The sequence below is a fragment of the Opisthorchis viverrini genome (assembly GCF_000715545.1).
Source record: "Opisthorchis viverrini unplaced genomic scaffold opera_v5_207, whole genome shotgun sequence".
Taxonomy (NCBI): domain Eukaryota; kingdom Metazoa; phylum Platyhelminthes; class Trematoda; order Opisthorchiida; family Opisthorchiidae; genus Opisthorchis; species Opisthorchis viverrini.
In genome coordinates this window covers 171,917-189,906 of record NW_008751864.1, presented here as the reverse complement: position 1 = coordinate 189,906, position 17,990 = coordinate 171,917, and the positions used below count along the sequence as shown (strand labels likewise).

Here is a 17,990-nt window from a genome sequence, read left to right as displayed (position 1 = left end):
TTAATGTTTATTCACCGTCGAATCCAGAACTGAAAGGAATTTTTCCAAGAGGTGGAGTGCAGTACTTTGGTTATTCCTGCCTACCCCTTCAATGGTCAACAAAGACAGACGTAAAGGAAATTGCTTCATCAACTCGATGTGATATTCTTTTTTGTGAAGGACAACTTTTTTCTCATAATAAGACGGTGGTTATCGTCCCAATTTCATCTTGAAGTAGCAAAAGATCAACAAATTTTCAACCAAGTACACCAGAGTTGTTTTTCAGAAATCGCCCTTATTTTTGAGAATTCAAGGACAGCAGGAGAGGGAAACAAGATCGTTGTTGTTTTCAAAATTTTTCATTTGTTTTTGAGATTGTCTGGATAGGAAAACTGGCGGATATTATTCTCCCTGTAATTTGAAACATACGAGTGAGATCGCTGTCACACTGGACTCACGAAACGAAATTCCACAACACTGTCTGTTCACAAATGGGTTGGCTGAACACAATGTTTTCACCATCATTCGTAGCTATGGCAACCTACCGGATGAATTTTCGGGGGTTAGCCAATAGCTTAACAGCACGAAATAACAATTAAACAGGGTGATACATAAATGTGCAAAACTGGCCAAAACACCCAAGTCCTCGTCCTTCAATGGCCTTCAATGCTTATTCAGTGATAATATGGCTCATATTCGGCTGTATCCTACAGCATTTGGGTATGTCCTCTTCACACACAAATTATGCTACATTGTTTCAGTCAGATCTGATTTATCCCTCCCTGTAATACCCCAACAACCTCAAGCCAAATGTGTTGATAGCGGGTAAGTGTTAATGTACGTAAAACGCTGTGATCGTTTTTTTTTAAATTTACCGTGGTACCACTCTTGTGGTTGCACAGCATTCGGTTATAAGTAAGGTATGAGAGTTTAGGCTTCTTGGAGCTATTGCCCTTTCGGTATTGCAGTAATTCCATTATTTCAAGAATCGCATCTAACCGCTACTCGACAGACAACGGTCTGAGCCCTCTGATAAACGGCAAGGTACCTGATGGGCCACGGCAAGTCTAGTTCTTTGTTTATTCTACGTACCATCACGCTTGAACGAAGAGTATTACACAAGGCAACCAAAAATAAAAGAACCAGGACAGATTTGATCTGTATCACGTTTTGGATAGGGTATACACAAAAAATACAGTTGTTACCTGAACAAAAATAGAAAAAGATTCATTATGGAATGAATTTTATAAGGTTGGCGGCTCCGAGGGACAGTCACCCTTAGAGACGGCATTTCTTTGAAGGGCTGTACACACCCACACATCAATGCATCAAATAGTGTGGAGTGAACAGAAAATGTGAAAAGCTCGCGAAAAATGGTCCCTCTAAATTCAGCCCCTAAATAAATAGGGCATGTACCTGCTTCTGACTTCCACTAACATTCATCATGAATTCTGTTTGTTGACTCGAGGCGGGTTTCTTCAGTAACTTGACCAGATGAGTAGTATCTGAGAAAATCATTTATTGTTTTTTCTCGATTGCTTGTAAACCGGTGCCATTAAAATATTTGTAACTTCTTACATCTCATTTTCTGCGAGCTGTATACTGTCCAAACTGTGGGTCGCTTACTGATCACAGTCAGATGCGCATGTATGACACTGGGCATAAAACGACACACAAGGGAGACCTTAAAAGTTTTAGATATGTATTCAAGCTCTGCTAGCATCCGGTGCACCAGTAGCGTATCGATTGAGCGAAGAATAGCAGTGTGCTAGGGGAAGCCTTCTTTGCTATTCCTCACGTGCAGGCTAATGAATAGCTGAGTTGTAAGAATGTATTCCCTGATTTTCACTTAAGACCATCTTTCACGAAGTTTTAAGCAATCGGAATTATCTGATGCATCGGCCTGTCTCCCCATATTTTGCACATTTTGAAACAGCTATTCAAACTAGGATTTGTGGATATCTAAGGAACCTTTGATAAGGTAGATTCCACCGTCCGTCATTCCAGCAAATAATCTCTCGTGAAAAAGTGTGAAATGTTCTCTGCTAAGGTCCTGTTTAGTGTAGCCTTTTTTGAGATTACATCGCAATTCCAAAAAAAGTGCTCACACAACTCTGTCTTGTGTTTTGCGAATAAGTGGCCTGTAACGGAGTACCTCAAAGTAAGTGCCCTCATAAGACTATTAAATATCATGACCCTAAAATTGTTTGCACCTGATATAGCAACTTTCCTAAGACAGGTGCTTAGAGGAACAGTAAGTCCTGCTCATCTGGGTTTATCGCGCCTATTGAGCTGTCTTGAGAAAGCAACAGAGTTGGATTGCTCGGAGCGATATCCAATGTACAAACTCTTAGTTTACGTTTTTGGATGTGCATGAATTAGTCAATGCCATTGGATTTATTCGTGTGAAGATTCAAACCTGTCTAGATATTCTTTTTTATGCAGTACTGAGCAGTACTGGACACGTTTGTAAATATCCGTACAATCCACCCAATGTCATTGAAAACGGGAACATCTGAAGCAAGGTAATGACACTTCACATTTGCATGCGTTAGAATTATCATGGCATTTTGCGGTAACTATCAGAACTCCACTTAACGCGACTGACACCATTTTTGCTGTTATTTTTGCCCCCAAAAAAGGAAGCTTCTATCACTCCTGTGATGAATCCCGAAAGGACGCTATCTCGTCTGAGTTCACTTGCGCGAACTGACGTAAATCACCGTGTAGTGATGAGCGATCACCAAAGGATTTTAATAGTGTCAAAAACGGTCTCAATTACGATACTGTCCAACTAGATGTGGTGCGAAAAGTCCGCCACAGACTTCATTTGGAACGACAACCTGGACAAGGGGGTATTGCTTTAGTAAGATATCAGGGCTAACCACTCTTTTTATGCATGGGGTCCAATTTCCTTTCCAAAAGGATAATGTCATCAGTCTTGGTATACCTGAGTACGAAACAGGTACAAGCAAATTTGTGTTTTTACTAGTTTCGGTCCAAAGTAGTGTCTTTTAAATCTGGGGATGTAGTTTGATTCGTGGATGGTTAGTCGAACCACCTTGTTTCCGAAGATTATCACTCCGTCTTATGACTGCTGGTGTTGGGTTTTTTCCAGCATACATCATGGTTTTCTAGCATCCGGAGTTCTAACACTGAGAGAATGAGGTATTCATCTGGTAAAAATGAAAACAAACCGACAGTTTCCTACTAACATATTTCCGGAACAGTTCCACAGTTAATTGTGACATTTCCCGACGTAATAGCTGAGTGTACTTTGCCCTGCTTTGGTTGAAGCTCGTGAGACCAGTCCTAAATTCGACAAAACACAATACACGTACTTAGTCAACAGTTTGTTATGATAGTTCTCCTACCGAAAGAAGAAAAAAGTAAACCCTCCGTTTGATTGTGTTATTACTTATGACCCCACAACCTGTGATTTTTACAAATTTCATCAAAACACAATCCACCTTTAAGGTGATGGTAGCTGTTTGCCGTATTTTTCAGTGTGCTGTAATACATGCCTGATACTATCAAAATTGTCTGAAGAAGCAGTAGTTTTCACTTGCCCCATCTTGGTTCTGTGGAGCACTGTGAATACGACTGGAATCCCAACATTTGGTTCACTTTTTGTCTTTCCGACGACACCAGAAAGTGTGAACAAACGAATCTACGCGTAGGCAGGCTATTTTCTACAAGTGCTTATCACTGGATCATCATCTGTTGGGAAATTCAGACCATTATATATTTTCTCAACGAGCACTGTTTACTGAAAGATCCAACCATATCTGTGACATGTTTGGCTGAAAAAAAGTAATTTTGCTTCAAATCCGTTTAAATCTCCCTTATTTATTTTATTCCCTTCCTAGGTGCGACAAGAAGGAAAGTTGCGACAGTTCTAGTAAGCCAGTCGGTGGTTTCGTGTTTATCGACTTTGCTTCACTCAGTCAAATCAGTTGCAATGGCATCATACTATTCCTGCGAAACCTTTTCACCTCCGTAACATGCCTACAAACCAGTTCGCTGTCAGATTATTCCTCAAATCACTGTTCACTTATTGTCCGCAATTCAACAGTAATTCCGTAATTCAGCTATCCTGGTTTCCATACGAAACTAGCAACATTTATGTTATTTTCATTAAGAAAAAGAAAAGATACTCAGAAGTGGACTTCAGCTGAACGCCACTGAGATCAAAGGTCCGCGAAATCAAGCAGAAAAGTCGAACAGAAACTTGAATTCACGTTATTGATGCTTTGAAATTTTAAGCCTCGTTCCGGCACAGTCATTTCAACGGGTTGACACTCAAGGGATGTAGCATCAGGCTAATGTTTCACCCTTACTATGGTTCATTTACAGCGCATCATTTTGGTCGTGTCTGCGTTTAAATTCCAGCAGCTAATACGAGATGCAGGTGTGTGTGAATACAAATATCACATGTGTCGCATTTATTTCCGCCTAATCAAATTCATCCTGCAGGTTTCAACCAAGATACGACACAATACCATCTATGGGACATGTAATCTAAGACGGTGTCGTCAGAATGGTCAGGAAATTAGAGCAGGAAGTGAACCGGCTCCGTCTATCAGTAAAGTGTTCCAAAACATGATTCCAAAGTCTACATTACGCAAAAGAACAACTGTACCTGTTTCACAGAGATAAACATATGGCTCAAAATACTGGGGTTTGAGAATGAGAATAACAATAATATTATACTTGTAAAGAGAGTACGTTGGCTAGTGAAACCTTCACAACGGTCACCTGATGCTGATCTTAGTGCTGGTTAATGTAATTGGAGTCAGCGGATAATCTGGTAGGACTTCAAAGTAGACACTTTTGAACAACATGCAGACAAATTAGTGGAACAATGAACGACATCTTTAAGTGAAGTTTACAAAAACTGAATATACAAAGTATTTCCAGTTTTAACTCGCCCAGGTTTGTTCATCTAACAAGCATCCCAAATACAAGAGGCTCATGGCTGATCACTGTTAAATTTACACTTTCGATGTGCTTATACCGTCAATCTAAATCGGTTTGCCTATCGCCTGGAGGAAACATTTTGTACACTGTGTTTCCCAAATCCGTAACAGCTCCGTCTTCAACACAATATACAAGCCGCGGGGGATAGACTGTTGCTTACTTTGAAGTAGTCAGTTTACTTCATTTCGCTTGTTTAAATAATTCAGACATGTGGGGAGGTGGACTGTGGTTCGTGCTGTCACAGCATTTAGACGTTGGAGAATGCAAAAGGAGATTAAGATTATCCCAGAAGTTACGACTAACAAGCTAATAATAATTTGCAAGTTAAGGGCAAGCTGTTGACAACCAGTGACCTCGTGGAATTGGTTTATCAAAGACCATTTCAGGAAAGTACCGTGCGAGCATTGTAGCATCATTATAGATCAAGATGCTCTGTTTCTACTGCCGCAATCGCATTTCAAGCTTGTACTCGTAGTAGTTATGTTATGTTTAAAATGTGATGCGGGCACCTGTGAAACCAGAATATGTCTAAACGACATACGTTTGATGTGTTGGTGGTTTGAGGACATTTGTGGATTTTCAATTGGCATTTCTCCCCGTAAGTGAAACCAATCTATGTTGAAGGGCCGAGAAGCGCTGTATAGCTATTTCATTTTCATTTGCAGTCATCAGAAATGAAAAAGTTCGTTCTGCACCCACGACTCACTGTTAGTTGTGAAACACTTGGCTGTTTGGCCACGAGCGGCTGATGAGCATGTGATTATATCGCACTTTTAATTTGTTTACTTTCAGGCAACCATAGACCGGAATTTCGAAGGACTAGCTATGTATTTGAACTCAAGTCACCATCGCCAGAAAATGTGAAATCTTTGGTCGGTACAGTTGAGGCTGAAAACTTAGACGATCCGACGGGACGCTGTGGTGTAGTGAACTACTATGCTTCAGTGGAAGGTTCTTCCATCCCTATCGAGATTGGTCGAGAGACGGGAGAAATCATAATTACTGACTGGTCTACCTTTAACTTATGGCCAAAAACCTATGAATTTAATGTAACAGCGCAATATCCGGGGCAAACGACACACGATGCGAGCTGGACAACAGTAGAACTTATTGTTCATCAGGAGTCGGGTGATGGTGAGGAGTCACTTCGACGATCGAAACGATCGGTAAGTCTCTTAAATATGGTTTTTGGGTTTGCTTCTCCTGCAGAATCTGTGTTTGCCTGTGAAAGATGGTCTGGTCCTTCCGAGCTCGCAAGAATTCCGACGGCTGCCAAACAGTCCAGTAGACGTTCCTAAAACTTCATGATCTTTGCAAAGCATTTGGTGACTATCAAACGATGGACCCCAAGATTATACGATAGATAGTAGAGGCAGAAATGCTCGTATTTGGGATGAGTATTTCTAATCCGGAAGGATGTCATAAAACTGATACAGCATCATAGAAGTTTGTCAGATTTCGATCACCAAATGTTCGGATTCGAATTCCACACTCTAACTCGGAACACTACGCAGCAGCCAGCTTCATTTTTTCATGGATTGAAATGACTTTTTTCATCCACGCAGTCAACTTGCTCGGAAGCTTTGTTGACATTGACACTTCTGACAATCCTGATGGGGCGGGACAGATAAAGACAAAACCCATAGCAAATGATATGGTGACTTTTATCAAAGTGATATCAAATAGATCCTGCTATATCCATATATCGAGTCGAAAGCCGGATACACAGGATTTTCCGTCACTTCCCATATAACTAATGGGGACCGTCCGTCTTTCACTTCCAAGCTGAGTTAGGAATATCCATTTGCCTGCATTGAATTAGTCAGCGTTCCGGACTGATGACTCATACGCATGGTCAAGTGATCGCTACAATGGGAAAGCATGCAGCAAATTGACTTACGGAGAACTCAACAGTGAACGGGTTGCAAATTGAAGGTTTTTGCCAAAGACGATGCCATAGTTGTTTTTTCTACGACACTCGAGTGCAAATAACACAGCATTTGCAACTTTTGAACATTCTGTGGTACAGATTCAAAATCACACATCAATAATTCTGGATTTGGACGGTTTATCACCGGCTGTGGCCAAACGCAGTAAAATCATATCTGAAATGTCCCCGGGGAGGGAGTCTACAGACAAGCCCTAACCCGGATCGAATGATCACTCATTTTGTACCAGAACGCATTCCTCCCTACAGTTACCATGACTACAGAGGCTGAACCACTGAGGACCTATTATTTTTCTTCTCTAATATCGGCCATCATTTTGCATAATAAACGTTTGAGATGTTTTGATAATTTTTGTGGGATGATATGATTTCGTTCCACGTGTGTGTTTGTCGTCACACATTTGAGCCATTAGGAAGTAATTTAACAGTGTGACTCATGGAACAGCGGCAACAGCTAATTCTCTCGAATTTTTTACGGTTTATATTGAGTTTTTTCGATTTTCATAAACATACTTGCTTAGATTCCGTAAGTTCGGGAAATAAAACACAAGTTTTGACATCGCTTTGATCTAAAAGTTTTACGTAGTAAGCTGTTTTTAGGTTAGGTCGAAGGTGCTCGTATACTTTGGTTTACTTCGCACCCAATGTCCCTGGTGATGTGATTAGAAGAGATGGGGCTGAGGTTCAGACACATATCTCAAGACATTTGTCGGTCGGTTGTTGATCCATGCATTCTGCTTGGATTATGTATGCACCTATCGCTTCTCCACGATAGTCCACTTCAAAATGAAACTCGGAATCCTGAATAGAACACAGTGCAAGAGAACATCGAGATTTCTCACAATCCACCGTATAATCCATCATCCACTGTAAGGGTAACGCAGAAATTGATGAGTAAAATTTCACTCCTGTTCAATAACATGGGGCTTTTAATTTTTCCCGACCTATTGACAACAGCCTGCAGTTCGATGTGCAGGCTGTGGTAGTATTTCATGTGGGCTGCTCAGTAAAGTGACATTGATGATCCCAACTGCAGACTGAATGAGTTGTACTTATTAAAATGGTTTATACTAAGTAATGGTACCTCTGCGTGGTATCTGTCCACCAGCATGAATAAAAGGTTAGTCTGTGGATCCTAGCAACCTCTGCTCCATTGAAGGAGACTAAAAGTTTCTTGCTGTAACCATGTATAAAACAAAAAGCGATGTTGAAAAACTGTTTTTGAGCTTACGGTACATATAGCACTATACTGTTTTTTGATAAATAGTAACATCTCCTGGTGAAACGCATTACTATCCGCCTTGAAATAGGGATCATTAGGCCTCATTTTCTACCAAGAGGAGTGCGGTTACCTCGCTAGAGACGATTTAAGCATAACTTGTCACACATAACAGTTTTTGATTAAGAGATTTACACAATTTTAAATGGACTGTACTGTGACACCGCGGTCAAAACTGTGTTAATAAACACCATATAGCAGAGTGAGACAGCTAGATATTGTAACCCGCAATTTTCCCTGTGTTTTGCTGTCATCAAAACTGTATTAGTCACTTGTAGTTGCCACTAATGTACTCCTCTTTTGCGACGCCATTGTTTTGTGTACTGCATTGTATTGATGACAGTGAGTGACTCCAAGGCGTTCATCACTCTAATGAATAGTTCATTCAGATCACCCAACCATTTTTCACTACGAAGGAAGGGTTTACCACCATTTTCAGAACGTAGTCCGTAGGCTGTGTTGTGGTACTGATTTGTAGTGGATACGGAACCGCCTTCAATAGTTTTTCATGGCTTGATCAATGAAACCGCAAGTCCCATCATGTTACCACATGCAATATGGCTGTATAAGGCCAAAGATGTTCATATCAAGCTACCTCTGGCGGGAAATTGCGGGAAACGGATCATGAGGGGTGAAAGACTTATCCATGCCGTAGAAGTTGAATCGGTAGGTTGCAGAAGAAAAGTACGAAAACCCCTGCCACGAAAACTAAATAATCTCGTCACTTATCACCACTGCAAGTAACGAGCGGAAACGCATCGATCGATATATGGGCCCACTTGATGCCCTACGAGTTGGAACCAATGCCTTTTCGTATTTCGTCGTGGGAAATTCATGCATTTTAGGAAACATCACATTACACACTTTTGTGGCATCTACATACAGAGCCGTCAATTTTGCGATCGACTTCTGCAGTGCTATAAATCAGAAAGGCATTCTCTCTGAGAAGAAGCACTAATTCACGAATATACACTCATATGCAAAATAATTTGTTTTTTCGAGAGACTCACATGGAACCCAGCCGAATCTATCGTTTGTGATGTTCTCAGGCGGATTTTCAGCAACCTTATGAGTAGTACATTACAAAGATAAGCACTAATTCAGTTTTGAAAATCCCAATACAAAGTCATGATACTAACTTGACAGATTTCATAGAAATTCACTTTTGAGTGCTCATTTGAAAACCGATGATCTTGTCGGCTTCATCCGCGTGTTCTACTGAATGTTTATCATATGTTTCACAGGAGTTGTCACTGAAGCAACAAGGGGCGAGAAAACTGATGAAGTTATGCGTGTTGCTTGTTATAAAAGATTTGTTACTTTCCAAACAGTTTGAGAAATAATATTTCTTGACGGAACACTACTCATAAGATGGCTGAAATCTCTCCGACAGCACACAAGTTTTCCGACTTCTCAGGGCTATACGTAGGTTTCAGTCAACTATAAGGTTCACTTGGACTCAAACTGGACACAGTTTGTCGGACATTACCGTTAACGAGAGATCTAGCTGTAATTTACTTAACATGTCGTTTGAACCAAAGTGTTTGCAAATGAGCGTATTTTTTGAAACGATATTTCCTCAAATGCGCGCAGTTGCCTAATAATTTATTTACACCAAAGACTCAACTGAAGCCCTTTGTGTGCGAGTGTTTTTTCGAAATCTGTCCAATCTGGGTTCAAGTGGAACATAAGGTTGACTGAAACTCGGGGACTCCGCCTACATAATGATCCCCACAGGGGGTGGAACTGTCGTGGACTGTCGAAAAGTCTTCGGAAACCTTGTGAGTGATGACCTTTATGAAGACGATATTTCCCGTTGTCCTCAAAGTCCGATTCATCACTAGTGACAGCCAAGCAAAAAATCGTTTGTCACATTTGCTTAACAGATTTTTCGCATTTATACTTATTAGGCTGATAACCCTCCAACAGAACTCACGTTTTCGATGGAAAAATTGACTGACCTCGAATCAATGGATTTGTGTCGCGGATGCTTTTGGAAGGTAAAACTTGTTTTGGGTCTGCCTACTGGCAATCATCAACCCACCGTGGAACTTTTCGCGTTCTCAGATGAATCAGCTCCACAAGGCTACGTCCGGAAAGTTAGGCTTGTACGTCAGGGGTCCAAGATCAGGTCGCCTATTTCCGTTTCTACCAGCACGATAAACAACATCCTTGAGATGGGAGTAAGTTTTCCTTTTATTTCACTAACCAACCGCATATATTTGTCCATTTTCATTTTGGACGGCAATGGTTGTAGCATTTCATTAGGTTAGCTTAGACAAGGATATTGGGGAAATCTCCTTGCCATTGCATTAACACGGTCAAATAGCTTGTCTCTGGTGGCTCAAGTTTCTGTTTGTTAAGATGGGAAAATCATACCCACTGGGCTTTCTGAGGTATCCGGTGACTGTATGAAAGTAGGTCACTAGTACAATTTGTGGTAAAAAAACTGTTTTGGTGCAAAAGCCTACAGCGTATTCACTAGAACAAAAGCAGAGTTCTTTGTACATATGGTCCTGAATAGCTTTATTCATTGAAAAATAAAAAAAACGCTCGAAGCCCACCGTGTGAGCGTCAGTGCATTGGTTTTGACCCCAACACAGCAGCAGTCGAAAAAGGATTATTCATCAAAATTTCTGTGTTAACATTCGAGTAATTTTTTTACACCAGTTAACAGCCGTCACGAGTTTAAACGCCTTCAGCCCTAAAGGAGAAGTCAAAGTTTAGCAACACTTTGTTACTATTACTTTTCAGTAATGTTTCTTCACCCCGAGACGAACTAACAAATCCTTTGGTTAGATGCTGGAAATTAAAACAAGCTAGCAACAAGCAGGTTTGCATCAGTTTGCATGAAAAGTAATTACTGCAGATCACAGGAGTGTTTTTATTCAGTACTTTACTCCAGTTTTGCCTCTTCGCTAGGCTCAATTCGCCTCTTCATCGGGCCCCAGAGTGAGCTAGATTCGGCCTTAACTCTGATTACCTGCTTCAAAAGCAGGCACTTAGGTCGTTCAGTAAAGAGCAACCAGTTTTATTAGACAGACGTTACTGAATTTTGTGATTAACCTATCTGTGTTCTGTAAGAGAAAGGACCAAACGCATTTATATCTAATCTATTTACCTGGAAAGTTGCCAGGTCTCAAAGGCCTATTCATCCGCATTTTTCAGTTTGTGCGTAGTAAACGTACGTCTAACTGTTCTTTAGAACCTGAAGTCCTAAAGAGGAACAGCACCTGTTGATTTGCTGAAGTCCTTGTTCACCAGCAAAACTGTCCTTGACAAACATTTGGAGAAATCGCTTAATATACCTAGAACTCTGTAACAACCGCCATTCACTAAGTCATGTTTATCATGCTCACGATGTTTCATTTGGAAACTCTCAGTAGAGTGTGAAAAACGTTGTAATAATTGAACCAGTGGAGTAACTATCGGTAAAGCGATTCATAAAACAGGCAGAGTACTCTTTGCAGTCTTTGAAGTATTAGAGAAAGATGACTACCCGATTGAGTGGCTGATTCAGATAACAAAATCGTTTCTAAGGAATACAAGGAAGAATTTTATATTGCAACAAATACCGTCTCAATCTTATTAAAACCTAGAACAAGAAAACATGATTTTACTAGGGTTCATGACAAAGAACACCTACAGATTATGACAAATATTGCAAACAATAGCAAACAACCTGAGAGAAATATATTGCCAACTTGCGCGTATCATGTGGTATTCACCCCTACGGGGTAGTGGCACATCCATGGGAGGTACCTTTTTTTACATCGTTATTGAAAAGTAAACGCACGTTGCAGTTAGTAGTAGTTCCCGATTCATAAACGACTAGTGTATAAGGAAATCAGCAATGGATATACTGACTTGAATGCTTTGAACCTGTCCATGGTTGAAAAGACCGAATCCCTCTTTAGAAGAAAGGTTCCCTGAGGAAGGAAATGATTTCTGTCATCCTCTTGGATCTCCAGTTTATGAGAAAATAGTCATCAGTTGAGAGAAAACATCAGCTTTGGTGATCATGGACATTTTGGTACTCAGCACAATTTATGCTCTGTGCAAGTTTCGGCAGACTTCATGATGTTGTACAGCTTTTGAAATCGGGATCACAAGTTTTGAATGATGAGAAAATTTACACAGTTTAAGAAGAGGTATCCATTCATGATAACTATTCATTCATAGGATATCTGCTTTTCCGAACTGAGGTCAGAAAAACAAGATGGGTGGGAGCTTAAGTTAGTGGCATAGTTACCGTCAAATGAGTGGTCAGGTTATATTTGGTTGTGTTATGATGATAATACCTGCTAATCTAACAGCAGTTTTTCTACCGTACAATATAAAAGTTTGTTGGATTTCGACCTTTCGGAAAATGCCAGATTTATCAGCACAAATTTGGTTATTTCTTGGCTTCCTCATTCAAGGAATTTGTAGACTGCCTAACTGAAAAATACTGTGATATTACGTTCGTTGTTTGACTCTTTACTTCGTAAACAACCCAGTCGTGTAAGAATATTTAACCAAGGCTTTGTATTTAACACCAAACACGCATTGTCCCCACCCGTACAGTACCACTCTGAATACCTCGGAAACATTAGTTAAAGGCTCCGCATAGATAACCAGTTAAATGGTGGAGCTTCACATTGCTGGTTACCCTGAGCTGGCTGTTCAAAAGCCGTTACAGAGAGGTGTCAGTTTGAATTGTATGGAACATATGGTCTTGCTGAATTGGGATTTCGTTCGTACATGGAGGTCAACCATGCTGAAAAACCAAGAAGCACTGCATAGCCATCTAACTTGTGTTAAAACACATCGTCAGTGCGCACTCCCTGAAACAGTAGAGAGTTTTCGGAGGTCACAAATAGGACTTAGGCTGCTAATCAGTGCTTCTTGCCTCTTCAGAACAGACTTACTATTTTAAGAGGGTGAAATTTCAATTAAAAATCCTCAGTCTCCTCAAACTAGCAACAAAGTGCGCTTTTTGAATGAAATAATGTCCATTTCGGTGACGTTTCAAACCCGATATGCAAGATGAAATTAAAAGTTTGATGCAAATAACAAACATTTCTTCAGTTTCGAGATAGACAGTTGCACTGGCAAATATTGACAAATATTATTCCAAACCCTGCAGGGTTTGGAATAACATTCAATAACATTCATTCAATAACATTCAATAACATTCAATAACATTTCCATCAAGGTAGACTGCTGAAAGGGATGATAACGTATCTACCCAGGGAATGTCCTCACCCGCTTCATATCTTCGGAAGCATGTGTTAATTCGTTAATATATGATGCCGTTGGGATGACTTTCGATTTAACGCAAAGTAGAATGTAGAGTGCCTAAAGAAGAAGTGCCAAAAGAACGAACCGATTAGTCGGTAACTCACCTGTGTCCTCAACTCACTGCAGAACTTGGAGTGCCAGCAGCAAAATGGCTGTTCTTATCGATCTGTTTTTATAACAGTCTATGTTCTAAGACCTGAGGACGCGGCACTGATCAAGTCTGTTAACAGGAGGTCTTCATGCACGCTTGCATTCCCGTGCAGAAGTTGACAACTATGAGCCTGTGTTCCTTCACATTTCAAGGAGTGCAATGTGCTTGGGCCTGAGCACTAATTTCATTGAACACTGGCCTCAAGATTGTTTCCCATGGCACTTTCATCCTCCTTGCCTAGAATTAGCGACTGGGTACGTAAATCACAGGAATATTGCAAGATCCATTTCTGCGTATTCTATGGCTGGGTACATAATGCACAAGTCCCGGAATTTAAGACTTGTTCTCTTAATGGACGAAAAATTGAATTTTGAAGCGCAGCTTTAGAAGTGCCAATGTTTCGCCAGCACTCACACACAACTGATGATACGCCGAAGGGTTTGATTTTCTCCCAGCTGCGAATTGTTATGCGTGATTTGAGTATTGGTCATCCGAACAATTATGTGGTGCGAAATTTCGTCAGAATTAATTATTCCAGTGCCGCGGTTAAGCGCGCGCAATAAAGTAAAATTCAGATGATGTACGGCAATATATAGGTGTGTTACGTTAAGGCTCCGGAATCAGCGATGACAGGTTGTATTAAATGGTAGTAGTCGCCCTCCAGTATATTACGGCATTCCAAGGTGCGCTGGTTAGTGCCAATAAAGATCGCTGTCATCGGTAATCGAAAAGTACGGCCCAAAGTGAGGTTTGCGATGCTCAGAGCTTATCACAAATCCCCAATTGCTGTTGAACTGAGCTTGCATGGATGTGTCATCTCAAATGGTCCACAAATGGTTACCTGTAATTCCTCTCCCTTCATTTCCACAGCACTACCGACTGTTAGCACCCAGCTCAAACCTCTAAACCGATATTTGTGATGATGTCCCTAGCCGACAAGATTCCAGGTAACAATGTCAAATTTTTTAAATGTCAGTGACTACACTCAGGAGCATGATTTAAAGGATTAGCTTGGTGCTTTATTCGTTGCGTCCGGTGAGAAAAATCACTCATGCATCCTATTCGGGTGAATCGCACGAACTAACTGGTCAGTTTTCGTGCCATTTTTTAAATTTCTCCCCTAATACGAAACCGCACCACAAATGTGCACATTTGTTTACTAAACTTGGTCGCCAAGCTGGAGTGTCCCTATGATCATGGACTATTATGTTCGATATAATTCATCCAACCGTTCAACAAAAACTTGTCTTTCAGGGTGGATTTATCCCCACGAAAGGAATTCCATTTGCTAAAAATCAATATGTGTATGCCCATATATGCTGTTGTGTTTAGTTAACCACGCCATCGGTTGGTGAGAAAACCTCATGTTATTGGCGTTTACAGAGGATGAATTGGTCTTTTATTGAGGAATCACCTTGGATGTCGTAAATTCAAAGATCTGTTTGGAAAGCGCTACCTACTTTCTCAAGAGTAGCTTTAGGAATAACTCAATACCTCCGCCTCATTACAAAACTACTGCCATTGAGCAAAATTCATACATCCACACCTAAATATTTCATTCTTCGATTACAAACATAAACATGAATGACATATTTTGGGAAATACAAATATAGGTAACTCATATGGCCGTGGATCTGGGCTCGCTTCAAGTTGAGGAGGGAGCTTCGTCGGCAGAAGATTTCCAGGTCATTCTGGAATTCGAGATGGGTTTGAGTGATCATAGCTCCCTGCCGGACGCTTCTACGATAACAGGAGGGGCAGGTGCTTTGTTGGGTGAGACGTTGTGGATTGGAGCTGTGAACGCTCGAACAGCGCCACCATTGGACTATAAGATTGAAATAGCAAACTGTCCTGCTTCTGTTCATCCTGGTGATGTGATTGCCCTGACCATCGATACTGTACTTCCGTTTGCTTCAGGAAACTATTCGGTAAGTCAAATGATCTTATTCAGTCTCTCGTGCCCTCATTAATGTAACAGTAGACAAACCGTAGGTATTCGTTAGGTGCTCAATTGCCAATGTGACCTGATTTCATCCTTCAAACAGAACTTTTGATTACTTCTTTTCTGAATTACGAGGAAGTAGAAGATCAGTGGGCAGGGTTTCTAATAAGGATGACTGATTGTAGGGAACTGTACACAAATGGATTTCTTGCTTTTTAGGGAACATACGGGACATCCAGTCAGACGTTGTACTCACACTTAGTAAGGACCGAATAAGTAAATTTTATCCCTAGTATTGGACAAAAAACGAATTTTGGTGGGAATGCACAGAGAAAAGGATGCCGTTTTGAGATACAATACCAGAATAGTCCTTCTTAGCATCGGAGACCTGCTTCTTGGTACAGGGTAAAGTGATCAGTTACACTGAACACTCTCGGCTCAAACCGAATACAAGCAAGGCACCTTTCCGCAATTAATTATTTCAAAATTCATTGCTTGGTATCTATCGTGTACATCGTACGGTTGGACGACTAGTTAGCTAAACAGCATTTCAGCTATTCATTGGTGGTCATATCAGACTAGTTATGTGATTAATTTTTGGGTTCTTTCGTGGTAGTTTCTGGTCGGAAGTTGTTTGGAAACTTAATTCGGGGCCCGAGATGAAAGTCGGTTCCTTCAGGACATTACCATATTTTGAAGACTTCAAGAGGCCAGACAAAAGTGGTCACTTTCAGTGAGCGGTGTCTTTGAAAGTGTCTTTGAGAGGAGAATTGCAACTTATATTCCACGCCTCATCTTGTACGGTTTTCCAAAAACCCATCTGACGCTTGCTCCCATTCAAAACAAATGCATCGAGTGGAAAAATCCATGAGTGACATTAATTACATTCAGTTATTATGTGCAACTCACGTCATGCTAACGGCAAGGCAGCCTCAGATGCATGTAAGCTCTGTTTGAATTGGAGGGATGGGCCGATGGGCATAGGTTGATTAGATCACCTCAGGCCCAATTTAGGCAAATGTAGACAGTTATTACCACACTTTCTTCTGATAGCATTTGGGACCTCGGAAGCGCCAGCCTTACACTCAGTACCGAACATGGACGGATAATTAAAGTATCACTGATCGTTAAACTAGGAACTTAGTCAGCTTGCATCAGATCAGACTTCCTACCAGCATCAGTCGACTTCCGCTAAGCGCAGCTTTACGTATCCATAGGGTGAGGGTCGACAGTCACTCGGCGAACACATCTAACACCCTCATTCCCACGGCGTCGAAAGCGCAGTCGTTTGAAGTAAACTGAGTCACAGACCCGTCACATCACCCCGATTATGATTTGATCCGAAGCGGTATACCAGGATTGAGGAAATCTCTCGGGGTTGACAGCCAAGAATGTGAATTATTTGGTGTGCGCAGTTTCTTATTCTACTAACCATACTCAAAATTTCTGTGCAGCTTACCACAAAAAAAGTTCAAAAACAGTACTTTAACAGCAAGCTCTGCATATACTACTTGTTATGAGGTGTTTCAGTCTGTTCGCTTTTTCGTTACCTTATGCTCATGGTCTGACTCAGTAGCAATGATAGATGCGTAGGGACAGCTGAACTCGCGCTAACTATTTCAAGAAGGTTATTGCGCTTTTAAGCCGTATTCGGTCAACTGAATTCATGCTTTTTATGGTGGGTGGAGAGAATTGTTTCTGGGATTTCCACATTTTGAAGAATGACCCTGTTGTTTAACTTTCCACTGCTCGACTCAAGTACCAAAAGATGGTCCAGTAGTTAAGGCGCGAACTTACTTATCGGAAGCTCCTTGCTTTTAACTCTACTTCTACATCTATCTAGGCTTGGGCAACCTAAAATTATATAATACATAGTGCTTCCTTCGGGCAACTCGGGCTGGAAAATTTATTACCACTGAAAAATTGTTTTTGTGATTACGGTGTAATTAATTCTGCGCCGATAGCTGTACATTTACCTTATTGATTTATACGTTATAGCAAATAAATTCAGAAGTACATAGGATAAAAATATCTGTCCACAACGCCTTGTAATTCAGAAATTCGATGATTCCAGTACATTAATGCATCATAAATTTTCAAAAGAAATAAAGGGATGAGAATCTTGAATTTAACCTCAGTAGTGAAAAAATATCCAGTAGGGCCATATACCATGTATTGTCCCTTGGTTCCTTGAAACTCGTGGATTCTGTTCGGAGAAAAAATATCCAGTAGGGCCATATACCATTGTATTGTCCTTGGTTCCTTGAAACTCGTGGATTCTGTTCGGAGTGACTGCCCACCATGGGGATAGCGTACGGAGGTGTTCTCTTGAATATGCATCCTCGTTTATAGTTGGAATAGGCTGTTTGCAAAGCATAAACGGTTTGCGGAATCGGCGCCACTTGAAAATGTCAGGTTCTCAATCATG

The 17,990-nt window shown here is 40.8% G+C and overlaps 1 protein-coding gene across 1 annotated transcript in view; it reads left to right on the top strand.

Annotated features, from left to right (window-relative positions):
* Positions 1-664: 664 nt before the first annotated feature.
* Positions 665-17,990, top strand: part of T265_08223 (hypothetical protein) — a gene marked incomplete at both ends in the record, with an annotated part of 67,487 nt that continues 50,161 nt past the window's right edge. Inside the window, 5 exons of the mRNA XM_009173966.1 lie at positions 665-804; positions 3,849-3,880; positions 5,752-6,125; positions 10,097-10,369; positions 15,234-15,548. Coding sequence (XP_009172230.1) covers positions 665-804; positions 3,849-3,880; positions 5,752-6,125; positions 10,097-10,369; positions 15,234-15,548 — 1,134 coding nt within the window. The remainder of the gene's footprint in view (positions 805-3,848; positions 3,881-5,751; positions 6,126-10,096; positions 10,370-15,233; positions 15,549-17,990) is intronic.